Source organism: Lytechinus variegatus, chromosome 15 (genome assembly GCF_018143015.1).
Source record: "Lytechinus variegatus isolate NC3 chromosome 15, Lvar_3.0, whole genome shotgun sequence".
In the NCBI taxonomy this organism is placed as follows: Eukaryota; Metazoa; Echinodermata; class Echinoidea; order Temnopleuroida; family Toxopneustidae; genus Lytechinus; species Lytechinus variegatus.
In genome coordinates this window covers 5,418,002-5,445,742 of record NC_054754.1, presented here as the reverse complement: position 1 = coordinate 5,445,742, position 27,741 = coordinate 5,418,002, and the positions used below count along the sequence as shown (strand labels likewise).

Sequence of the window (27,741 nt, the reverse complement as noted above, 5' to 3'; positions counted from 1 at the left end):
AGCTTTCAAACTGTTGCCACAATGTTATGCGAACAATCTAGTAATCCTTGTCTGTTTTTCAGATAAACCTCAAAAATCAATGCAATTTTTCCTGAATCCATACATTCAGGGTGACATAAGATGGGCTTTAAAAGCTGACGAAAGTTTTAACATCAAATGTATGACGGTATAAAACAAGTGAAGTTGACCTGAAAATTCAAGTCAATAACCTAACATTTCCAATACAGAAAAGAACAAATGAGTGCTTCAGTTTTATTCCATTTAACTCATTCCATACTGGAACCAGGCGATGTCTGTTGTTTAAAAGCCTATGGAAACTTCAGAATACAGAATTCTACAGGTTAACAACCAGCGCACATCACACAGCCAAAATATAATCCAGATAATTAAAAAAATTTAATAATGTCGAAAGGGCCTTGGGAGGTTTTTTTGAGCTACTCCACAAATCCAGCTTATATGAAGGAAAAGAGAGCGAATCGATGCTGCAGCTCGGATGTTACAAAGCACAGCACCCTCTCTGCAAAGTCCCAAACTCACAGCTAGAAATCTCCATCCAATTCAAAAGTACATAATTCTTTCCTCAAAATTCTAGATCTAAAATAGATTTAAAAAGCTCATCTTGAACACATTCCTTGTAAAACGAGAGTTGGTAAATCCACAGACACTTATCACTTGGCAGACATAAAGTTTCACCAAACTTATGGGTAGAGAAAAAAATCTTCACCCAAACTCCATAAAAAATCTCTCCTGATAATTCTAGATCTAAAACTGAGTAAAAAAGCTCTTTCTGCTGCTTTCCTTGCTAAATGCTAGAAGTTAAATCCGCGGTCACTTATCACTAGGTAACTTATTGCAGAAGTCTTTATCCAAAGTCTATAATTTCTCTCCTCACAATTTTAGACTTGAAATTGATTCAAAGTGCTCATCTCGGCCACTTTCCTTGCTAAAAGCGAGTCCAGGTATAAAAGCGAAATGATCAAAAAGTAAGAAGATGAAAATATCGCTGCCGCCCAGAAAAGGGCTGAAGCTGCTCGTTGGGAGCAAAGAAAGTTGGAAACTATGATGGCTTTATTGAAAAAGGAAAAAAAATGTGATGTATCGTCCAAAATTATCCACTTTTAGCTCGTATCATGACAAGTAATCTTGACGTAGCCAACGTTTGGAGGTTAGTCAGATACGATGTTTGTCCAAAGTCTCTTTAGAGTGAATGCGTTCCATCTTTCTCTTCTATCCTACCTTCTTTATCAACCATCAATCTTGATCTCACTTTCTTTCCATCCCTCTCTCCCCATACCCCCTCGCTTTTAGCTCTCTCCCCCTTTCTATAAAATCTTCACCCCAGTCGATCCCCACCCCCTCTCTCTCTTACTTGCTCAGCTCCCTTTCAGATACCCCCTCATTACTTTATCTTTCTTTCTATCACTCTTAAGCTCTCTCTTCCTTCTTCCTATCTCACCCTCTCTCTCTCTCCCTCTCTCTATACTTATCTTCATCTTTTGTATCTCCCTTTCTTCCATTGCCCTCCTTCCAAGTTCCATTCTTGCCCCCTCCCCTCTCCCTCAATTTTTTCTCTCCTCTTCTCTCCCCTTTCTCAATACACACACCTATTCCCCTCTCACTGTCTTTCACCCGCTTCCCATCTCGTACTTTTCCTTCCTCCAATCTCTTTCCAAGTTTGTGTCATAACTATAACATGACAAGGTTGCTTGGCTCAAACCCAATATCGGCAAAATATGTTGGAAAAAATGGTGAAATGAGAAAAAAGAATATATATTTTTGGACATGGCAAGGGCAAACGGTAAAGATCTCAAAAAATTCAACTTAAGTCCAATTTTCCCAAAACAAAAACATTTTATCAAATATGATCTCCTTTATACACATGTAGATTAGAATCTTTCGAAATGCACTATTAAACAAAATGAAGAAGAAATCTGGGGACAGTCTTACAAAGAGTTATGATTGATCCGATCAATCGTATCTCTATGGAAATCCACCAGGGTTTTTTTTCTACAGGAAATCTGCTCATTGACTTTTGCAACCAAAGAGAAACACAGTGAATTTTCAAGAAAACGATGAATATTCATCATAGCTAGAATTTTTTTTGACAAACAAGCATAATAGATGTTGATGCTGCTGGCCGTCCATAGTTGCGATTGGTCGGATCAATCACAACTCTTTGTAAGACGGGGCCCAGATGTCCTTTAGACGAGTATCAAACTCATGTTTACTAAAAGATGGAAACTGACCTTGATGTTGGTATTCATCTCAAAGTGCTTGATACCGGAGTTTGTCGAAAGAAACATGTTTGAATGAAGCTATTAAGTTAAATGCAAGTCTCAAATGTGGTTCGGGTCAATCAAAACTCAATAAATATATTTCCACTTCAGGGCCCTTTCCTTGCATTACAACTTTGTCCGACAGAAAACATTCTAAACCACTTTAATTTGTGCTTCTTTGAATTTCGAATTAAAAAAAAGAGTTTAAAAAAAGTTTTATAAATGAACTGACCAAGACAATACATCAGGTTCAATGAAGGCCTATTTATGCTCTAACATGACACAATTCATTATTAAACATAAGATGAGAGTTACAGTGTATTTCCAAAAATATTCATGCATAATGCAATGTCACACTTTTCTTCTTGATTTGCATTTTGTTGGAAATGAAGAGTTTCCACTTTAATTACTTTTATAATATGTTGTACAGAATACTTTACTCTGGGAGAGTCGCTACTAATTCTCCCGTCTGAGCCGGACTACCTGTTGTCTGCCGTAAAAATCATAATTTCTCATATATTTTGCCCCCAAACATGATATGAGGACCAAATGTTTCCTAACTTTTGCCTGAGTCACGGGCATGTGTCATGTGATCTTCCTGAAGGCGGCTGCCAATCAAATTTGGGAAAATTTATGGAAAATAGAGGACATTTTGATCAATACAGTTGCAACGAGTGTTATACAATTTCGATGTAATTTGAAATTATGTACAATAGCCTATGGATGGGGATCATCTCATTCCCCCCCATAGACCCTAAATCTCATGAAAATACCTCCTCTGAATAAAGTATATCAGGGCTCCTAAAGAGTTAAACATTTTCACTCATACAATCTCAGCAGTTCACCCTTCTTCATTTTTAATGCCCCTTTTGAAATCTGCACGGTGAGGGACATCTCATTCCCTTGACCCCCCCTCATTTTTAATGCCACTTTTGAAATCTGCACGGGTGAGGGTCATCTCATTCCCTTGACCCCCCCCTCACTTTTAATGCCACTTTTGAAATCCGCATGGGTGAGGGTCATCTTATTCCCACCCCCCCCCATAGACCCTAAATCTCATGAAAATACCTCCTCTGAATTAAAATTTCGCTTTTGATATTTGAAATCATAAATTTGCATATCAAAATTACCTCAATGAATTTACAGAACCCCCTTAAGTTGTATATCATTTGATTTGGAAATGTCATGAGCAATACAAATCTGGTAATCATGTAATTAATGGTATGGGCAAAGAAAAAAAAGTATGGTAGTCTGAAATAAAGTGTATTAGGGGTCCTAAAAAGTTAAACATTTTCACTCATAAAATGTCAGCAGTTCACCCTAACTTGTTTTTAATGCTACATTTGAAATCATTGTGAAATTTCCTTTCAGAAAAAGTACACATTGCATGGATAGGGCGAACATATTCAAAGTTATGACAATCTTTATGCGCCTTGCGCTTTCATTAGATTTGGGCAACGCAACACTGAGGGGGCGAGTTCATGGCCATATGATTGCTGCTGTATATGACAGTGATGATAACTGTTTGCACCCCTTCTCTTTGCCTGTCTTTGCATTTTGTGACATTACAAACAAATTTAACTGACAGTACCTTTCCATTGAAATGTTCCTTTTTCTGTTTTCCTCAGCCAATTCAACTCTATTTTCTCTCACTCCATTTCACGATAAATGAACACATAAACTAATTTGGTTCAAGTCAGAAATATGTCACTAAATCTAAAGAGCATGTCCGGTTACTTTTACTATCTTTCAAACAAAAAAGTAAAAAGTCTTGTTTTCATTGTAAAAAATGTTAATATTTCTGTCTCCTCTGCTAATTCAAGTCCCTTTTCTCTCATTATTTTTCATGATCTTGAACAGACAAATAGTCCAATTCAGCAATTAGTCACTCAATTAAATGAGTATCTTGTCATAACTTTCACCCTTTTTTCTCATTACAAAAAGAACCAATGAGAAAAGGGTCTTGACCATGTACCCAGACGTCTCGGCAAAATTCCACCATCCACGTCGTTTGGTCTCGATATCTTAATGAAGGAAGCGTAAATTAGTACATTTTCATTATGCGTCATGATACGACAGGATAATGCGCTTGGCACCCCGGATCAGTGATGGGCTAAGACCACGGGTAATCTGGGGTTTCCTGTTTAATGATATGAGATGAATGGAACTCTCTTCAAATGAATACAGTATCAATCAAATTAATATGTACAAAATGAAAAAAAAGGGCAAACATTTTGTGCAGAATATCATTAAAAACAGACAATATCTATTAAGATCTAAAGTGTACATCAATGAAGTCAATACATTTGGACAATGCATGTAGCCAACATGTATCTAATCTATTTTCAAACGAGTTTACAACTTACCGGTAGATTCAATGCCAGATTAAACAGAACAGCTGCATGTTGTTCTATTTCAGTATTTCTAAATGATTGATTCTCTATTTATTCAATTATTCATCATCTAGATCCACTTTTAATTCATTCATTCCATCCATCCATTCACTCATTCATCAATTGAATCATGACATGGTGGCTCTGTGGTAAAGCAGGGGCCTCATGAATAGGAGGTCATGGGTTCAATTCTTAATGAGACATGTATACCAAAGACTTATAAAAGGGGACCTTCTACCCTCTAGCAAGGGTTTATTTCCAGTTCGTCCGATTACCAACTGGTCAACCATCATTTGGTCTACCATCAGTTAATTTGTCCACTCACCACATGGTCTACTTTCATTTACTAGTAGTCTAATGCCATTCCGTCTAATAACCAATTGTTCCATATAGCCATTTGGTCTGATTGGAGTAAGTATTAAATTGTGCAAAATGAATGAAAATGAAATGGATATTAGACCAACTGGTTATGAGACGAAATGGTGATTAGACAAAGTAATGAGTGAATCAAATGGTTAATGGACAAAGTGTTTGTTAGACGAAATAGAATGGCGTCAGACTAAATGAAAATAGACCATGTGATGAGTGGACGAGTTGGCAGTAGACAAATTGGCAATTTACCTCTAGCAAGACCCTCGTCATTTATATTAGTAACAATGACATATTACATTAATTAAAATGCTTGCTGGAAGACTGGCTATTAAAATATAAAGCAGCTATCCCTGTAATTGTTATTATTTACAGATTAATATTTAGTGACTTTTAAACTGCTGTTTCGAAAAGGTTACAGACTGTTTACAAGAACCTCATATTCGACATACAAAAAAAATGATGTCAACGTTTTATGTTCCTTCTCATTGATGACTCAAAATGACACAAAATCATCACTGTAAAATTGGCAGAAGAGAAAATCTAAAATGACAAGACAATGCCTTGTTTGTGACAGAAAAACATCAATAAAATCTGAACCCTTCACACCGTGGTACTTTTTTCAATTTCATATAAACTTTGTAGGATTAGTTTAAAAATGATAATCAATTTGGTAAATAAAAAGTTGACCCTTTTTGACAAATATTGAAGAGGTGTTGATATCTGCGAAAAGTTGTCCAGGGAAATTCTCTTTAAATTAGTAAAATGATCAGTCATGGACTTGCCAGTGTTATCCTTTGTTTATGATTTTAATCTACCTCTTCTTTTGTAAAATGTGTGTTCAACAGCTGCTAATGGAATTCTCGAGCAACAGGCAAAATGCTCATCCTTATATGATACTTTATACATGTACCACTCCCCTTGTTTCGCTTGATCTGATATTTCTGCCTTTTTAATTTACAGAATCCTTTCACTATCCCTTCCTTCTAATATCCCCTACAGAAATTTAAGCGTGCCGCTTGCTCGTTTAAAGATCGCTTAACTATTACTCTGCACGCATATTACACGCTTATTAAGCTAGCTGCATGATAGTTACTAACATGCCGCAAGCTTGCGCAAGCTAGTCGCAAGCTTGAAAATTTCTGTGGGGGTATGTGGAAGAATTTTGGTCTTATGGTTCTGAGTCTCACCTTCTTAGCCAAGGGACATGGGTTCAAATCCCAACCATGATGTTAATTCGCTTCAGGAAGGGATTTATCCACACTGCATCAAAAAGTATTCATCAATATGCTAGAATTAAAATTGACCCAATCAATTACCTTGGATTTCATATGCAATATTAACTGCAAATCATTCTCTTGCAGAACCCCTTTTAGTGACTCTAGAACTTAATGAAATCCTCTATGCCCTTTTGGTTCATTAAAGCAAAATCAACATTCATATGGGATATTTACATACATATGATCGGTGTATAAAGCTGACACAGACATCGGACGCACCAGCTTCGGGATGGTTGGCCGATATGCATTCCTCTTCACAGGCTCGGCCAAATGCTGCAACGTGGGCGAATCCTGGATCCGAAGCTGCGCTTGATTGATGACAGCATACCGCATGTACAACGAGCAGGTTGGGCGTTTCTCGAATTTTTTAGATGGAAGTGGGGCGTAGTTGGAGTCGTGTATTGCATCGTCTTCTTGTCTAGAAGGCATGCAGACTTCCCAGTCATCTGTGCTTGATTTTTCACATGAGATTTTGAGGGATTTCTTCCTTGATGACATCCTTGGTAGGCTGTGACTATCCCATGTGGTAGGGTAATCAGGAACAGTGTGGTCCATCTGCTCCAAGACCATTTTGTTTTGTCACTTGATGCTTGTGCAAAATTATGTAGTAGTGCAAAATATCAAATATTCCTTAGGAGAATGCTCAGAACATCAGCACTTAAATATGCGATATGAACATCAGTCACAACTAGAGCTTCTTACAAACAAATGTTTCTTTTCGTTACAAGTCAAACACAGGATTGATCGATTTGGAACATTCCCATGTTTGAAGAGGCACAGGTGACTCAAGCTGAGCTGACTTGAATAATGATAAAAACAGTTGACACGTATCTAATTAATGCTCAAGAATCTGGAACCATTTCTAAGTCTTGCCTGCCTAGCTTGCAGCAGGTGGTAAAACAAACACGAATGCCAAATCTTTCAAAACTACCCTTCTTGCACAATACAATGATTGTCTATCACTCTCTATGTTCAGCTGTTATCCCAGACACTCATACTTCAGATACATTCCAGATTGTTGACAGGACCATCCATGATGTCCGGTCAATTCACATTGGTTTTCCAGGAAAAGCACACAGACCACTAGATCATGAACTGTCCAGAATTGCACACATCCAGAAAGACAGTCCTAGACTATGCATTCCTCAAATCAAACTGTTGCGACACTGGGTACACCACAAGTACCTTCTCACAATCAAATCAATCCTGAGACTTCTCAAGTCTTCCAAAGGCACTACTGGCTGTTCATCCAGGGCAGTTGTCTCTGACAATCTTAAACCTCTCACCACAAAATGTTTTCACAGAAGGTCGCGGACCATCACTTGCTACTACTCGGACTTCCAAAGACCTTCTGGGGGTACTACTGCTCACTAGGGAACTACTGCTCAATAGATGCAGTTGTCTAGGAAATTCTTTAGAGACTGTTTACCATCTGACTGATCATCAACTGGACCAAAATTGGAGACGTCCTGAGTGTCTATTGATCATCTCTCGTCATGATTAATTGGTCCAAAGGTGTGATTCAACCATCCCATCCAACTTGTAAATGCAAATTAAGTCTTTCACCTGAAGCAATTATCCTGAAAGGCTGTAAATCAGAATGGCTGTCACGGCTTTCCGAGTACAGGACGGGAGAAACCAGAAGAAACCTCATCCGCAAGAGGTTCTTTTAATTAGTAATTATCCCCTTCTACAAGAAATGGTGAGAGTTTGAAAGCTAAGCGGATAATTATCCCAACTTGTATAATGATTACCTGCCATGAGTCATACCCTGGTTAAAGAAGAGATTCAAACTTGGCCCCTTTTTCCTTTGAATCATCCCCTCTTCCCAATGTTTCCCCTTTTCTCTCTCTCCCTCTTTTTATGTCATTTTATAAATTGGTTTTAATTATAACCATATCCACAATTAAAATCCTTGTGCCATAGTCCTTCGTTTCATAGCTTGGTAATCTGTTTTGGCCTCTCTCCATTTCCTTCTCTCTTCTTGCTTTCTTCCTTCACTATCTCCTATGTCTTGCTTGTATACTCCCCCTCTCTCTCTCCCTCTCTCTCTCCCCCCTTTCACAAAAATAAAGCAAAGACTGTATTTAGAATTGGAACAATATTTGTATCCAAATAAACCATAAAACCTTGTGATTGCTGGACATGAAGGTTAAACAGATTTTTCCATAAGTTGCCCTTAATCTTATCAAGGGGATTCCCGCCCTGACACAAAAAATGATTGAATAAACTCAGACATATTAGAATAGCATATACATGTACTACAAATTTTTGTAAAAATCCAAAAGAAATAGTATAGTTAATTTGATGTCATGGCACGCAGTTAAAACTATAAAAAAATGTTATTTTTTAAACAAAAAATTTGCATCAGGTGTAGGAGAAATGCTCTATTTAATAAATAAGAAATCTCGCACCAATGCATGATAAAGAATATTCGCTTTCTTGTTTTGCACAATATCTTGGCAGTTAGCTAAAATAGGAATAATTAATTTTTTTCATCTTTAATCGATGGTCATGAAAATCAAAACAGTAATAACTCTAAGAGATTCAAGTGTGCACCACACTGAGTGCACACTTCATAATCAATAGGCCCTACACATTTTGCACCTTCTTTTAAAGGTCAAGTCCACCCCAGAAAAATGTTGATATGAATAAAGAGAAAAATCAAACAAGCATTATGCTGAAAATGTCATCAAAATCGGATGTAAAATAAGAAAGTTATGACATTATTTTTCACAAAACAGTGATATGCACAAACCAGTGACATGCAAATGATAAAGTCGATGATGTCCCTCACTCACTATTTCTTTTGTTTTTATTGTTTGTATTATACAATGTTCCATTTTTTTAAAGCTTTGACAATGAGGACCAACTTGATTGAACAATATAGTATTAAACAATGCTAATTGCACATGTTCAGGAAGGAATTAATCGTTCTTTCACACAGCAACAGGGAGAAAATTGGAATATTTCATATTTCACATAATAAAATACAGAAGAAATAGTGAGTGAAAGATGTCATCAGTCTCCTCATTTGCATACCGACAAGGATGTGAATATAACTGTTTTGTGAAATTAAGTAAAACTTTAAAATGTCGTAACTTTCTTATTTTACATCCGATTCTGATGAAATTTTCAGTACGTTATGCTCATTAGATTTTTCTCTTTTTATTCGAATCAACTTTTTTGTTGGGGTGGACTTGTCCTTTGAATAAGCGCAATGAATTGAATTGCATTGTGACACAGTCTCAGTAACTGTGCAACAGTACATTTCAGTTAGGAAATATGCGATGGTACGAAACTGGAGGAATTCTTGCATACTGGCAAGCTAACTAGGCACTGAACAATAATGATAAGAACACGAGAAATAAATCATTCTTCTGTTAAGATGCTAATTGCCATGTTCACCCCATGTTGCAAACTGAATAATGCTTGTTGCGCTGTGCACAATTAACTGCTAATTCAATCACCTGAACAATTAATAACTGTAAACACCTTGTCATGTATTCATGGAAAGAACCGGGGGGGGGGGGGGCACTTACATTGAAGAGTGGATACCATGCGCGACCAAAACAACATGTAAAAAGGATGTCTTTTTCAAGATAGGGCATGTTACGTACGTAACGTAATAAGGGTGTCAAAAACACTAAAATAATGAAAAAAGGCAATCTCCCCCACAGAAATTTTCAAGCTTGCGGCATGCTAGTAACTAGCACGCGACGCGGCTAGCTTAATAAGCCTGTAATATGCGTGCAGAGTAATAGTTAAGCAATCTTGTAGCGAGCAGGGACTGTTCGCTAGCGTGCACTCGCTTATTAAGCAAGTGCCCTGCTAGTCGCATGCTAGTTACTAGCATGCGGCACGCTTAAATTTCTGTAGGGGTTATTTCGCTAGGAAAGCTACATGTTTAGGGTCAAATTTGCGAGGGTATAAAAAATCAAGACTAACATGTTTTATAAAGGATGTACTCTTTGTCCAAGGAGTCAACACTACGTGTTTTGAGTACGATTCGCGCAAATTGGGCTGTACTAAACCCAGTGGTGTAGGTACATGTAAAGATAAAACCAACGACCGACGTCCGTGACATAACATTGAAATATCGCTGTACTTGTTTAGGGGTTCAATTCAGGGAATACTTGCCAATAGCATCGCTCTGTTTCCAATACTTGTTAAGGGTAGGGTTTCACACGCCAATACTTGTTAAGGGGTGCATTTTCAGAATCTGGAAAATTTGTGTTAAGGGTGCTTTTGAGATCTCATGGACGTGCATGGTATCCTCTCGTGAATGGAAGTGGCCCCCCCGGGGAAAGAATCCTAAGATTGGAAACCAATATCCCAACAGAGTGAAAAAAGTTCTAGCTTGCTTCCTTCACAACATAAAGCAAGGTTTACATAAGAGTGATCATTCTGTTTTACTGTAGAGCACATTAAATGTTAGGTGCTGTATGTAAGCAAGTTTTATTATTTTATTATCATTACTTAACACCTTAAATAATAGAAAACTTATAATCTACCTGATCCTGTAACACAATATTAGGCGCTCTATAAGTTAGTTATTATTATTATCATTCCTTCAAAATAGTAGAAAACTTACAATAACTTTACCTGATCGTGTAACATGATATGAATACCCTTATGAGCTCCATACAGAATGAATTATACACTGTAGAGTCCAAATGATCCATGCAGATCAAGCTCATAAGTATACTTCTCGGATAAATCCAGATTAAGACAATAATGAATAGAGAACAGAGAAATCCTGAGTGATGACAAAAAAAAACCTTGTGAGCTGACTTCTTTCCATCTCAGACCACTACACAAGTCCTGTCCAATGAAAGGTACAAGACCTTGCTTTGGTGCTGAAAGTCACTCTCGTGATGAAAAACCCCCTTCTCCTAAAAACACCTTGATCAATCCAGACACGAAATCATCTGCGATAAGATGTTCAATTCTGACAAAAATTTGCTTGGGAGTTTGCAAAACTTTTTGAGTAACAGAGATAAAAGGTCCCCCTATTTTCTTGATCATAGGTTCCAACCCTCCCTAATTGACTACACCCATGTTTTCAGTACCCCCCATTTACTCCTAACCGTGAAGTGATAATAGGTCGGACATTGCAACATGGGGAATTTGAATGGCGATTCTTAGAGGCAGGTTATTTGTTACAATTAGCAAATTCTTTCACTGCACAGTCTCACATTTTAAGGGCGTGTCGTGGGGAGGAAAATGAAACTCATCCCGAAGCCCTGCTGTGCGTCCAACTTTCCAATGCACTGTCCCCGTTAACGTAGATTGGTTACGCTCTATGAATAGATTGACATTGAGAGGTATATGATTGAATCCACGGATTTGGTTTTGGGATGAAGTAATTTGACCAAGGACAGCCAGGAGATGTTCTTGAGATATGATTTGTTTAATGACTCTTGCTTGCAGCCTTTCTTTTCATCTATCTTACAAGGTGTACTCACACCTTCTTGACCAGAAAATCCCAGGCATTTCTGCCATTGTGAAAGCAAATATCTGTAATATCCTGTAAAGAAAAATACCTGCTAAATAAGAGGGAGATGTTGTAGGCCTGCATGCCGAATTTAAAACAGCATTCACAGGTGTTTTTTTTTCTCCAAGGTTCTGGGTATTTTGGCAATGTGAAAGCAAATTATGGGAACTTTCTTAACAAAATGAGCACGTTACATGTAGGCGTGAACACCTTGGCCTCGCCTGCTCATCGGACAATACTGCGCATGCTCACAACTTTGAGATCTTTTGCTTTGGGTCGGTGTGTTTGCAGAAAATAATTATCTGGTATTTTAAGGCCTAAACAAGTCCTCATAATTTAATGGATATCCTGACAATAAGTCGGTCTGTATAACACCTAAGAAACTTTCTATAAAGATCATCCAGAGGAGACAATGAAAGTGTTCTTTACAAACAGGTAATCTTTCTAGACAGGTGTCCTTTGAGAGAGGAGGGGGCTAAAAAAAAAGGCGGACTCTATATGGCTATCCGCAAGTACAAATAAACTTCAGCCTTTTTCTCCACCTCCTCTTCCTCATCATCATCATCAGCACCAGTTTTATGTCTGAGTTCTGCGTCGTACATGCCACAGGGACGAAGACTGAGACAATAGTCCCAGAGAGGGCGATGAGACCAAGACCCGGGACCGAGACTACAATCTTCAGAAGAGAGACAAGGTTACATATAGACAATGACATCCAAGTCAGAGCAGCCGGAGAAAGATCTTGTGTTCAAAATGAGCAGAGGACAAGACGAGACATGAAAGACACAATCACTGTCTCAAGATACTCGACATTGACGATCTGAATTAACTTGGCAACTTGAGCTCTAATTTGTCTCGCAAATGTCTCTGCCTCAGAGATGAAAGTCCTTTGAGAAAGTGACTGGGATAAGACAAAAGACACAGTCACTGTCTTGGGAAAATTAAGTCGCAAGCTAATAACTAGCTAGCGACTTAAAAATTGCAAGCTAGCAAATGGTAGTTGCTTGATAATAGAGCACTTCATTATTTCTTTGCATGCCTATTACAAGCTTATTAAGCTATCCCCTCGATAGTCACTACAATAGGTAATCACCAGCTAGCCACCAACTAGCGACTAATTAGTGGCTAGCCTGAAGTTTACGCGAGGGCAGATAGAGTTAATGAGAATGGCATCCAAGTAAACTGATCAAAGGGGCTAATTTGAATTTAAGTATATTGACAACGTATCGGGATCAATGGAAAAAGAAAGGTTCAGGAGAGATTTTATCATTCAGCTATATATAACACATGTAACACAAGAGGGAGCCAAACATGATTCCCTCTGATTTAGCCACTACCTATCAAAAGACTTTTCTGAAATCCCTATAAACAGAAAAAAAGGATTCTGCTATGAACATTTAGTAGCAGGGAATAATTCTCAACCACATGTCCCCTACAGAAATTTCCAAGCTTGCGGGAAGCGTGCGACTAGCTTGCGCAAGCTTGCGGCATGCTAGTAACTAGCATGCGGTTAGCTTAATAAGCGTGTGATATGCGTGCAGAGTAATAGTTAAGCGATCTTTTAGCGAGCAGGGACTGTTCGCTAGCATGCACTCGCTTATTAAGCGAGTGCCCTGCTAGTCGCATGCTAGTTACTAGCAAGCGGCACGCTTAAATTTCGGTAGGGGGTATGTTCTTAGATATAATTCCTATGTAAAAAAAACAATGCTACACAAGTTAAAAATATGAAGCAATTTCGATGTGACATCAGAAAAAATATTCTGAATGGTGAACCATAACCTTCAGGACCATTGTACAAGTGTGTCATATTCCCAAGGGGGGGGGGGCATTTCCATTGACGAGTGGACACCATGTGTGACCATGGGATCTTGAAAAGCACCCTAAACACATACGGTATTTTCCATATTCTGAAAATGCACCCCTTATTAAATATTGGCGTGTGAAACCCTACCCTTAACAAGTATTGGAAACAAAACGATACTCTTGCCAAATATTCCCTGAATTGACCCTCTAAACAAGTACAGCAATATTTTTATTGTAATGTCACGACGTCGGTTTTCGGTTTTACCTTAACCAACATCATTGGGTTTAGTACAGCCCCATCTCCCACATCTCGCGCAAATCGTACTCTAAACACCTAGTGTTGACTCTTGGGTCAGAAAGTATATCCTTTATAAAAGTTTTTGACACCCTTATTACATTACGTATGTATTGTGCCCTATCTTGAAAAAGACATCTTTTTACATGTTTTTGGTCGCCCATGGTATCCACTAATCAATGCAAGTTCTTTATTGAAGACCATCAAACAAAATTATCAACAGTCTGCTAATGATGTTTTGCAATCATTTTACAAAAGTATTTAAAAAGATACGAATTAATACTGTGTAGAATTTGCTTCTGGCAGAATGTATGATATACCATATTCAATCTTGGTGTACGATCAACAATGCCTGAAAGTTTTAGATGAAATGAAAGTCATATTTAGAGCTTTTTATAAAAGATATATATTTCAACTACATAAATATCAGCAAACATTCGAGGTGCAAACACACTGCCCAGATATGATAAATGATGCTAGTCCCGCAAAGAAACAAACAAAACAACTCAAAAGTTAAACTCAACTTTATGCAAAAGTTAGAAACTAAAGTAAAAAAAGAAATATTGATTGATAAGTAAATAAATTAAATTATATTATTACCTATAAGCATTTTAGGAGATAAATAAAAGTCATATTTCGCTCGTTACTTTCAATCCGAGACCAACGAGGTTTGCCATGTGGCCCTCCCGGGCTTTGCCCGTAGAAATCCTATACAAAATAAAGGGCAATATTGGCCATATTTCTGCTAGTGCACTTGCGCAGTAGGAGCCAATTACGATTGCTAATTTCAGTATTTCAGAAATCTGACTGGAACCAGTTTATGAACCAATGAATTGTAGATAATGCGCGGCGCGGCCAGTGCATACATAAACGTAACCCAAGCACAAGATTTCTACGCGTTGAGTGTATGTGCGCACCTTGCATGATGCGTGACTACAAGATAACAATCTCGTCACAATTGCTTATTAAGGGTTACTTCGCTTAGGTCGTGAATAACCTGAAATCAGAAGTAGTGACAAGCAATTAAACAGGCATATAAATTGTTCCAAATTGTAGCTTAAATTACACATTGCACAGCCTTAGGTAATAATAATAATATTGACTGGCTTTTCTTTCGGGAAACATCTAATATGTCGCCCTTAAAAGAACCATATTGCCCTTGTCTAAAGGCTTGGGCCAATATCATTCTGTTGCGGGCGACATATTTGATGTTTCCCTCAAGGCCAGTCAATATTATATAAATATCCTACCTCCTTCGTTTACAGCTGCGATATACCACCCCAAATTTGGTACCCCTACCAGGGTAAGGGGAGAACGACTGTACGGGTGAAAGAGACCGGTGGAAGTATATCCGCCTCACCAGAGGTGGATGGGCCGACATCTTTGAGTTTGACTTTAGAAACAGCACCATTGGTCAATCGATTTCAACACAACAAAATGAAGAAACGTACTTAGCTAATCCTCTAGACTATACAAAGAACTTGATGAGGATTTGGGTGGGGTACAGAATGTACAGTATTTTATCCACAGAATCAAAGAGGTATTCCACAGTAATGCTCTTCGATGCTTCTGGTTGGAAGCTGTTCCAAAGTGGTTAGCTTCGGATGCTGAGAGGAGCGGATTGCAAAATATGGTTACTCATCGCGTTTGCCGTGACAGGAAAGAAGCAAACGGCGGCGCTGAATGCAATCAGAGGAAAGAAAAAAAAAACTGTCTGAGATCAGATCGGAGCTGGCATCGCAGAATAAGCCGGCTCATGTGGTTAATAGGCAAGTGGATGAAGGGAGATGTCGCCAATGATTCTTCCTATGCTGGAAGCGCTGAGCAAACGTATTCCAGTTTCCGAGGCTGCCAGCGTTCAAACGTATCTAGCTAAGTGAGAGTTCCCCGCGCTCTTATTAATGACCTCCTTTCCTATCTCTACGCTGGTCCTGGTTGTCAACTCCCTAACAGGGTATGTCTCGTATCATTAAGACCTCCTTGGATGTGTCGACATGCAAGGAAGGGAGACCGCAGTGTCGTTGAGTGGTTGAATCTTTTGTATCAAAGGAAATGAATGATAGTCTAATCATGGCTAATGAAAGATGACTCAATTATGGCATTGAAATCTTCACCCAATCTTCAAGATCACAAACACTTCGAACAACAGCAGAAAAATTTACATGAATTCTGTTGTTCTTTTAACCTTGGCATACTTTGTGAATGCCTCAAATCCAAGGGAAGAAAAACAAAACACGAATATATAATTACAGTGTCCTCTATTGTTCAACTTTTTTATAATCTATAACACCCTCTCTAGAACAACTAAAGGTGAAAACCAGCTGTGATTTTTCTTCACAAAGAAAAGGACTTTTTTTAACACACTTCCAAATCAACCTTTGAAATAATAGGTATAATTTTGACTGAACAGCAAGAATGTGAATTTCAGGTAAAGAGCGAACAAGGACACACACAGCTGTGTTTACACACCCTGGAACTGCTGAACTTGGAATAATGTGGACGAAACTCTTATCAGAGACCAAATGGTGACTATAACACCATTGAGGCGGCAATCGCAGTTTTTGGTAATCTCGTAATCCTAAAATTTCCACTTAATATAATTTAAGTTGGATCTACATACTCCCCCTGAACTACACGTCCTTACATTACCCAAGTTCACACAGGACCTTTGATAACATAACTTTAATCTTCAAGTTTACGAAGACAAATTGGTAAGCGGCAAGTGCAGCTTTGGATAATACGGTAATACCCAAATGCCCCTTTAATAGCCCCCTCCCTTCCCAGAACTGGCTTATAATACCAAAGTTAACATGGGACCTCTGAATTTTTTTAACTTTAAACTTCAAGTTTTCATGAATCTCACACTGAAAATGACTATTAAATGAGTAAACTTACAATTGGACAGGTCAACACGATCTACTGTACAACAAGAAAATGACTACTTAAAAGTTCTGAGGTTGCCGTGTGAACATGATTAGTGATCTAGGACGTAAGGGCAGCTAGCATTTGTTCAGAGATTGAACAGGGATTGTCACGATGGTGTGATTTTTAAGTCAGCTTAAGTCTTTATCGTGTTAAAAATAGTGCCCGCGCTGCTTTTAGAGCCTGATGGTGTCCAACAGTAATGTGGACAGATCAAAAGAGTGTTCTTGATTGCGAAGTGAGTGTTTCAGCGGTCTCATATGACCACGAACAATGCAAGTATTTATATCAGGGTTGATGAGGTTCCCAAGTAATACATTATGTCAAAACAACGAACTTTATAAAATGGAATAACCCCAAATTTTGCCAATATGTAAAGCACCCCTGCAAAAACCTAAGGGAAGATAAATTAAGCATTATGATCAATTCATCAAATTTAAACAAGAAATTAAAAAGTTCCAACAATTATGAGTTCAGGGCATTCAGGTTCGGAGCGGTGTATTGTTTGACATTTCAAAAGACAGGTAAGTTTAATCTGACCGTGGCCGAGTGGTCTAAGGCACCTGCCAGATGCATGAAAGTCTAAGGTTCAATCACGGCCAAGGCACAAATGCCTGTGAGCAAGGCATTTAATTTTAATCCACACTGCTCTTTTATCCTACATTTAAATAAATGAAAATGCTATGTTCTTTATAACTGTGTGGACTTTTTTTAAAAGTTTGATCTGACTGAATGCAATTGTGTGTTCAACAAATCCACAATGATGTGCTCATATTACTTACACTCTATGTCATAAAATAAAAACCCTTACAAACAAAATCTAATTCAGATGTTGTTTGAAGGTTTGCATGGTGGCATGTGCAATCGCTGATGTGGTTTACGGTACACCATGTGGAGAGTTATAGAAACAGTGGATAGAAGAGAAGATATGGATAGGCGAGAAAGTGGAGATTTGAGAGTAGAGTATTCTTTCTTGAAAGTAGTCCTGAAAAGGACTGTAAACCAGGAAAGATTGATGGGTTGAGAACAGCTTGAGTAGTAGAGCTGATGAGGAGATGCTGACTTGAGTCGTCTTCAGGAGACGGACAGTCAACTTGAAGACCTGAAGACGGACAGTCAACCTGTCCGAAATGTCAAGTCTCTCTACTCGCCGACTCAAGCCAGCATCTCCTCATCAGCTCTACTACTCAAGCTGTTCTCAACTCATCAATCTTTCCTGGTTTACCGTCCTTTTCAGGACTACTTTCAAGAAAGAATACTCTACTCTCAAATCTCCACTTTCTCACCTATCCATTTCTTCTCTTCTTCTTTCCAGTGTTTCTATAACACTCCACATGGTGTACCGTAAACCAGATCAGTGATTGTAAAATTTAATTCACTAAACTTTCCTATGACGTAAAACCAACAAATGGAACATCTGTCTTCTATCACATCTAAAATGGCAGCCAAACCACTTTGAAAGAAATCCTACTTTTAGGATCGACATTGGCACGTTTCCCAATCACCGCTACCTTTGTTCGTTTCCTTCAAGCGAACATAAAACATCTGCTTAGCGCTAAAAGGGCATTAATGAATGCACTTTTATATACAGTTAATGCCTTTTTTGTTCTAACGCGATGATGCAATATACTATTGGCTGTAATGGAAAAAGGAAGTTCTAATCAAGGCTGTCAAATCTTGGACTTGATAAGAAAGAGATCTTGATATTATTGTCAATCACTCCTAACCATTCTACCATGAATTGCATTTTTTTTATGATTCGATGCAAGGATGACCCCCAATGATATCTGATTTCATATTTGACAAGCTACAAATTTTCCTTTGGATTTTAGTTAGTGATAACCTTTTTGCTTCTTTATCAATTTCTATCCAGCTGCACCTAGCCTCTTTCCCTTATTCCTCAAGACAGAATCATTGCATATACTGTAGAACCAAAATGAATAGAAAATTCTGTACAGCAATTTCAATTCTATAGTGTTCAAGGCATATAAAATTATTAGGGAAAATTCCATTATTAAAATCGACCCCCTACACTGAGTGAGTTTAAAACAAAAAACAAACAAAAAAAGACAAGATTAAGCACCTAAAAAAGACAATTTAACAAAAGTCTATATAAGCATTAAATAACCCTATATTCTCCCAAATTGATACAATTTTTGTGTGCATAGTCGAGAGGTATTTTTTGCCACGATGTAAAATTAGATTTGAACGAAGTAGGCAAGACTGCAATGAATGAATCCAGATGTCCATGAAGTTATTACCCTCCCTAAGTTGCATGGGATTTCACTGCAGAATACCCTTTAAATCAAATCAACATGAGAAATGTTGATTACATATTTCTCATGTTAATGTAATTGAAAATATACATTTTGTTAGTGATTTTATTGCCACTAAAACTAACATTTAATATTTCACATTTTTTCACATTAATTTGACTCAACGCCAAAATGTATAACTCTTGATCTAAGAATATGAAAAGTTTACATATATACGGTAACCAACAGAAGAGGGAGACATTTAGCAAAAAAAAGCAAGGTTAGAATATTTGTCACTTTTCCCTTTGTGAATATTAAGAAACCCCACTGGAAAAAATATTTGCACTTAAAAGAAAAAAATCGAAATTTTGTGAGATGAACACTTTCAATTGCGAAATATATGTATCAACTCTCAAAACACCCAATAATACGCAAAAATCTGATTTCTGCCACCATTAGCAAATGAAAAGGTTGTTGAAAAATGTGCACTTCACTCATACATGTAGCTTTACCCCTATAAAGGGAAAACTGAATATGACCTGATGCACATGAACATAACAGAGAGAATTAGAAATCCTGGATGCGCTAATTACAAATGGAAAATGCTAATTTTAGATAGCAACGAAACAGTTACTCATCAAACCATTCAAACAGTACACTGGGAGCATGAAAATCTCCCAGCTCTTTACTTTTCAATATTAAATCTTCTGTTCATTTCAACGAATCTTGAAAAAAAACTAAATCATCACATCTTTTTCACTTCCTGTCTGCCTCAAGATATTTCTTTTTGTGATCGTGTCAGAGCGCAGAGATTAGTACAATACGTGATGCCCCCCCATTAGGAAAGATATTAATTAAGACGTATGAAGAGGGATAATGCATCGTTTCCTCTACGCCCAAGTTCATTATACTCCCTACCACTGGAGTTCACAAAAGGTACAACCGAACCCACATGGGTATACATGCAGCTGGTTCCGGATCGCCATAATCTCATTAATAAAGTGCTTCTTGATGATATCAATTACTGCCCAAGTCACACCGGTGAACCGAATCCAAGTCGACAAAAGCTTTGATATGTTACTACCAATGACATAGTATTGTTCTGTTGGAGTCAGTTTGATAGTTGTGACTGGTGTCTAGTCACGTGTCTCTAGGTGCTTGAAGAGGATTTGGATCAGTACCCTCACCTGACCTTACTTCCCTATGCCAAGCGAGGGCGCTGCAGGAAGTCATACCGGAGAAATTGACTCTAAGTCGACAAAAGCTTTGATATGTTACAATCAATGATACAGTATTGTTCGGTTTGGAGTCAGTTTCACAGTTGTGACTGGTGTCCAGTTGGTGTCTAGTCACGTGTCTCTAGGTGCTTGAAGAGGATTTGGATCAGTACCCTCACCTGACCTTACTTCCCTATGCCAAGCGAGGGCGCTGCAGGAAGTCATACCGGAGAAATTGACTCTAAGTCGACAAAAGCTTTGATATGTTACGATCAATGATATAGTATTGTTCGGTTTGGAGTCAGTTTCACAGTTGTGACTGGTGTCCAGTCACGTGTCTCTAGGTGCTTGAAGAGGATTTGGATCAGTACCCTCACCTGACCTTACTTCCCTACGCCAATCGAGGGCGCTGCGGGAAGTAATTCCTCCCACTTCCAGGTCAAGCAGATCAGGTCAGGTCTCAAATATAAATCTGTATAACAGATCTCATGCATTGACGTCATCACACCGCCATCTTAGAGGCTGAAGCCATTGCCTACCATGTGTGAGTGATCACTGAAAACTACATTTACATGCATTCCTATATCCTCTGAGGGAGGGCGCTATATAAAGATCACCCTGGTTTTCATATTCCAGTTTATTCCCTGACTACGGGGGTAGCATTCACCTCTCTCATACAGATCACCTCAAACCCTTCCCCCACCTTTACACTATTATTCGGTGGATCCTCCCCCCAACGCAACCCTTCTACTCCCCTCCATCACTTGCTTCTCAATGTCTTCTTTGGTTGCCCCTTTCCCCTCTGACCAGCACTTTAACCTCAAGCGCTCTTCTCAAAACATAAAAGAAAGAAATTGCAGAGATTTTGCTTTCAGAGTTCTATTTGCCATAATGGTACCTTCCAAGGAAACCTTGACTTTGATATTGGCCTTTGACCCCTGTTACTATTCCAGGGTTAGTTTTGTGAAACATCCCCCTGGCGGAGAAAGCAAGGGCTACGATGATTCAGCTTACTGCTGGCCAACCAAGCTCAGGAAAATGTTTTTTTAATGGAACAAATCACCACTTTTCCTAACTTTTGTTATAAGCTATTATAATCCGTACATCTGATTGGCTCAGAGCAATTTAGTGAAACTCACTGACACGTTTTATTCACGGAATGCTACATGTACCTAGGGTTCTGATTCATAAAGATCTGTTACAATAACAAATGCACAATTTCGATAACAAATTCTCTATCGGCCAATCAATCAAATTGGATGATTTCAGTAGCTGTTTTGCAAATTTGTTATCATAACAGGGGGCCGTTTCATAAAGCTGATCATAAGTTAAAGCGACTTTCAGAATAACTGAAGATCCTTTCTTGTGGAACATGACATTGACCATTAAATAATATAGGGTATTTATATTGTGCACATATCCACTTTGTTAGGTGCTCAAGACACTCCTATATTACCCGGCTAAGCTAGGCTAATCCACTGGGCCACAACGCTCCACATTCATTGGTGATTATGTTCATTGGTGATTATTTAGAGTGTAAGAAAGGTTCACCAAGTCGTTCTTAAAGTTGCTTGTAACTTACGAACAGCTTTATGAAACACCCACCAGGTTCTATTAAATGGCCTCATGGTGTTGTCAAATACACAATAAAATAATAATCCTCTTTCTCTTTGCCCCACTTACCTTTGGAAGGAGGAATGATCCAGCCGACTGGAGCCAAGGTGCTCGATGGTATCGTCTGCATCGGTGACACATGGATTACCGTATGATGACAGGCTTTCTTTAGAGTAAGAGCGCCCCCTACTGGCCATGGATTTGGAAGGCTGCCTCTCGGTAGCTGCATAGGAAGGATCGCCGTGGGTAGGAGTCGAGGGTCTTGATGATCTCGATTCTGTATGGTTGGTTAAAGGATTTAGAAGTTACAGATAAATCCCAGTTGTGCTAACAATATAACAATGTATTTGCACAGAATCCAATCAAATGACCATACAAGTGTCTGTCTAGTGTAAATAGAAAGAAATACATGTATGTGCCAAAGGATTTTGGAAGATATTGTGTAATTGCTGAGAAAGAAGCAAACCATCATGACATTCTCAGGTAGTTTTCCAAGCCATATTAAAGGTTACATCCAAATGAGAGAGTCAATGATGTCACTCACTATTTCTTTTGTTTTTTATTGTTTGAATTATATATATATATAATACTTCAATTTTTACGAATTTGATGATTAGGACCTCCTTGCCTGAAGCACAAAATGTTAAAATAATGGGATTCCACGTGTTTAGGGAAGAATGAAACTTCATTTTACATGACAATGAAGAGAAAATCAAAATATTTCATATAATAAAATACAAAAGAAATAGTGAGTGAGTGATGTCATCAACTCTCATTTGGATGTAACTGGCTCGTTCATATAACTATTTTGTTGAAAATAAGCGAAATTTTAAAATGCCATAACTTTCTTATTTTACATCCGATTTTGATGAAATTTTCAGTGTTGTGCTTGTTGAATTTTTCTGTTTTTATTCAAATCAAGTTTTTGTTGGGGTGGACTTGTCCTTTAAACAATACACAGTCCCACAGTGTGTTTGTAATCTTCAGTGTGATCAGAATTCATGATATCACAAAGTTCAGTTTAAAGATAAATGAAAGTACTTGCAGTAAACACTGATTTCACAAGACAGTCTGTAAAACCAGGCTTAATCGTCACTATATGAACTTTGTGAAATCTTGAAATCTACACAGAAATTTTCACACTGAAGATCACCAACACAGATACGCGCACGTGGGGCAGTGTATTATTATTGCTTTGAATGTCGGCCGGACGCTTGACCTGAATCCTTTGCTTATTTGCTAATTTCTCAGCAATTACACAATTTCTTCAAGAATCCTTTGGCACATATTTTTTTTTATGCAAACAGACACTTTGGGGGTCATTTCATTGGATTCTGTACGAACTCATTCTGAAATCGTTACCACAATTGGCATTTATCTTTAATATTGTGAGTGTACCAGACCTAGATCTACAATGATATAGTGACAACTATCCTTGGATTTTTTTTTTTACTTTTAGACTTTTAGGCCCGCATCCTGAACTCGGGTTTAAATTAAACCCTGGGTCAAAGTTGTTGTTAACTATGGAGAGCCAGATGAGGCATAAATTTCTTTCACAACACGTTCAATTTATTTACTCTTCTGACACTCAAACTATTTTTAACTTTCTAAGAATGATATCTGAAATATTTTCTTAATTATGAAAGCAAAGAGGAATAAAACGGTAAATATACAATATCCATGAACATGTGGAATTACCATTGTTTGAATATATTGTGGTCCAACCAAGAGGGGCATTATAGTCAAATCTGTTAAAATTGAAATATTGTATAATTCAAACAATAAAAACAAAAGAAATGGTGAGTGACACCACTGACTCTCTCATTTGCGTGTTGCCGAGTTGTACATATAACTATTTTGTGAAAAATAAGCGAAACTTTAAAATGTCGTAACTTTCTTATTTTACATCCGATTTTTTGATGAAATTTTCAGTGCTATGCTTGTTTAATTTATCTCTATTGATTCAAATCAACATTTTTGCTGGAGTGGACTTGCCCTTTAACATTGGATATGTTTTTTTTTGAAGAGGTGCTTTAATGGTTCAATGACATTTGCTCTGGCGACGATTGCTCCGAACTAAATTTGACACACTAATCAAATGACCAACTTCAACCCTGGATTTAACACTATACTCTACCCTAAACCTATTAAAAATAAAACCCTATCGCAACCCTAAACCTACATCTTTGACGAAATTAAGCCCGGAGCAACTGTCGCAGGAGCAATTGTTGTGTCACCGGTTTCATATCTTTATAACATTTTAAATATAACATTGTCTTATCCAAATGCATTCACTAATAACAAACCTTTACTTGAGCTCCGCCTTCTTGGGTCACCTGACCGCCTTTTGGAATCATGTGACTTGGAATCGATATTTTCAGATCTTGGCCTGAACGTCACTTCCTCGTAATCTGGTTCTGTTCTTAATTGTCCATTTTGATTCACGTAACTATCGTCGTTAATACGACTATACGGATCCTCCTTTTCGACTCCATTTGTCCAACGATCGTGCCTTGACGTCCGTTCGTCGCTTTGCCGAGAAGTCGGTCTGGACTTCCTTGATTTATCCACAGTGGCATACATAGGCATTTCACCACCGTTCGAAGTTCTATTCTGTTGGCTGGAGTCTGAGCGGTTAGAGCGCTGCCTGCCCGACGGAGATTCGCTCCTCCTCGACTGCGTTTTGCGATCTCGCCTGTCGCTGTCGTACGAGCCATCGGTATCATCGTCGAACCTCACCGACCTGGACGGAGATGGCGGTCGTGATGATTTGCGCAACGCTGATGGGGTGGTCGGACGCGACGAGCCGTTCTTGTCGTCAGAATCGTTTCTAATGGGTGTGTCCTGGAATACTATGTGAGTGACCTGTTCCGTTTCAAGGGATTCGGTGGATGAGTGGTGTTTGGGTCTTGCACCCTGCTCCGCCCAAATATCGCGTGGAGAGCCCTCATCTGGCGACCTTTTATTGAATATTGAAAATTAGTTAAAGATGAGTTAAAAATGTTGAAGGCTTTGCATTTTCAGGTAAATCTTAATTTCACAAAATAATGATATACATGATTTAGATGGTGTCACACTAGCCTTGGTCATAAAATGGTATGTGAAAGAAGAGAAAAATAAGAAACACCAGCATGGTAAAAGTTTTAAAGAAATCATAATGTAACACTGCAGCCACATCCACAAACCTGACTCCTGACTGATCAAAGTTATTACTCTATTTTGAATGGTATCTGTCGATTTGGAGTAAGTTTCACTGGTGTCATTGAAGCATAAGTCACAGGTTCGCCTGCTTAACATACAAGTTGCAAACTAGCTTTGAATATAACACATTATAATACCATGTAAATTTTTTGTTATGAAATTTCCAAAAATATTATTTGCTATTCGGGTAGACGTGACCTCTAAATTTCAGGGATGTCATTTAGAAATGATCAAAAGTCTGAAAATCATCAAGAATGACCCTTATGCTACATGAAAAGGGTATTTTCAATGGCTGAAAATATGTTGAAAATGTCTGAATACGAATAAGTCTGAAAAGTGGCATCCCAAATATATAATCATCATCTTCAATTAAAGGTATGGTCCGGGCTGAAAGTATTTATAGCTTAATAAATAGACTAGAATTCACTTAGCAAAAAGCTGAAAATTCATCAAAAGAGCGGATAAAAAATATCAGTTATTAAATTTTAAAAGTATAGCAATATTTTTTGAAAACAGTCGTCATGAATATTCATTATGTGGGCTGATGATGTCACATCCCCACTTGTTCTATTACATGAAATTAGGTTTATTCAAACTTTTTTCCTCCAAGAACTAGAAAAACTGGATTGACATCTGATTTAGTGCATTAGATATTTATTGCTGCAACTTGTTTCATTATAAGGGAGACATATTATTCACAAAAGTATGAAATAATGAAAAAATATATCATTTTATGTAATAACATAAGAAAAAAGAAAGTGAAGATGTGACATCATCAGCCCATCTAATGAATAGTCATGATGACTGTTTTCACAAAATATTGCTTAACTTTAAGCTTCAATTATTTGTTATCCAATTTTGATGAAACTTTTTGCATTTTGCTCAGTGAATTCTACTACATGTATCAAGATATAAATATTTTCAGCCTGGACCATCCCTTTATTAAACCTCCAATAAAAATTGGGGTACAAACCTTTTATCCTTGGAAAATGGTTGTATGCTATGATCAGCCTTTAGGGGTCCACTGGGCCCCTTGGGCGTGGTCCTCATGGGGCCATCTCTGTTCCCCTTTGAGAGGAGCCGGAAAGAAGATGGGATTGGTCTCTTGGAATTGTACCTGCAAAATGGGGGGGGGGGGGCAGTTTATGAAAAAAAATTGCCATGAATATTTGTAATATATTTGCTAACTCTTAACAGGAATTGACTGGAAATTAAGCCACATTCACAACACAAGAAGCATTGTTGTCTTGCAAAGCCTGTACTGTCATCGTTACAAGAGAAAATGAATTATTAGGATTGCATCTAGATAATATACATGTATACAATGGCATGAAATTATGTCCGTGGCATGTTAATGGCTAATTGAACAAAACATAAAATGAATTTTTCGTATCAAGGGAACAATTAATTCATTGGGTGATCATTAAGACAAGAAATGAAATATTAATTTTTCTTCAACAATAATGTGAGCGTAACAGTACACCCAAGACCTCTGGATTACCAGACCAGTGTCATAGTCATAGTGGTTATGGCACCAGTCTGGTAATCCAGGGCCCTGTTGTACAAAGAGTTACGATTGATCCGATCAATCGTAACTATGGACGGCCAGCAACATCAACATCTATTATGTATGTATTGTTATCTTAAAAATTCACTAAGCTTCTCTTTGCATAGAAAGGACATTGTGCAAATTTTTTGTAGAAAAAATTGACACTGATGGATTTCCATTGATCATATCAATCGTAACTCTTTGAAAATAGCCCCTAACAGCAACTGAACAAATAAGGATAAAATTATGCAAATGCTTAAATGGTATAAGTAGGGTAGTCATTCACAATTTGAATAACTATCAAAAAAAAATTATTCTATGCAATTGGATAAAGATATGGTTTTTAACACCCCTGACATCACTCACCTGCTATGAGAATCGCCATTCATGCCATCATGTCGACTGTAACTTGAATCGGTATCACTATCTGCAGTATGGTAGCCTGGAAAAATATGAGACAGAAATAAAAGAAAATTCCAATTTAAAATATTGGAGTGAATGACACCAAAGAATTGTAAAAAAATTCATGGATAAATACATATTGGATCCAGGGAGGAGATAAAAGGGGTACACAAGTTATTGCTGTGTCAACAGGTGGTTTCAAACAAGAATCCCCGTTAAATTACGGGAACTGTTTTTGGCTAAAAAATACCCATTAATTATTCCTGCATTCACACCGCCCCGAAACATACCCTTCAGGATAAGTTCCTGAAATTATGAGCATGCACATAGTATTGTCTGATAAGCAGGCAAGGCGCGAGATTCAAAATCACTAGCCCAGCAGCCACCCACAGCTCCCGCGCCCAACGACACGCTGGGGTAAAAAGTTCCCGTAATTTGCTTTCACATCGCCAAAATACAGGCGAAAGTTCTCGTAATTTCGCCAAGTACCTACTATTTAGCGGGTATTTTCTTCCGGGGAGATTACTCGTAGTTTGCTTTCACATTACCAAAATACCTGGTATTTTCTGATAGGGGTAAATTTCCCGATCAGAGAATACCTGGAACTGACGAACTTCGAGGCAGTCTGAAACCACCTATCCTGTCCGGACAATCAAGTTTTGACAGCC

General features: G+C 38.0%; 1 protein-coding gene across 1 annotated transcript in view; it reads right to left on the bottom strand.

The window, feature by feature from the left end:
- LOC121428969 (uncharacterized protein KIAA1614-like) overlaps positions 1–27,741 on the bottom strand; it is a 79,435-nt gene that overhangs the window by 21,375 nt on the left and 30,319 nt on the right. The window contains exons 3-6 of the mRNA XM_041625863.1: positions 27,038–27,113; positions 26,096–26,239; positions 24,228–24,880; positions 21,991–22,198 (exon numbers count right to left, since the gene is read on the bottom strand). Coding sequence (XP_041481797.1) covers positions 21,991–22,198; positions 24,228–24,880; positions 26,096–26,239; positions 27,038–27,113 — 1,081 coding nt within the window. The remainder of the gene's footprint in view (positions 1–21,990; positions 22,199–24,227; positions 24,881–26,095; positions 26,240–27,037; positions 27,114–27,741) is intronic.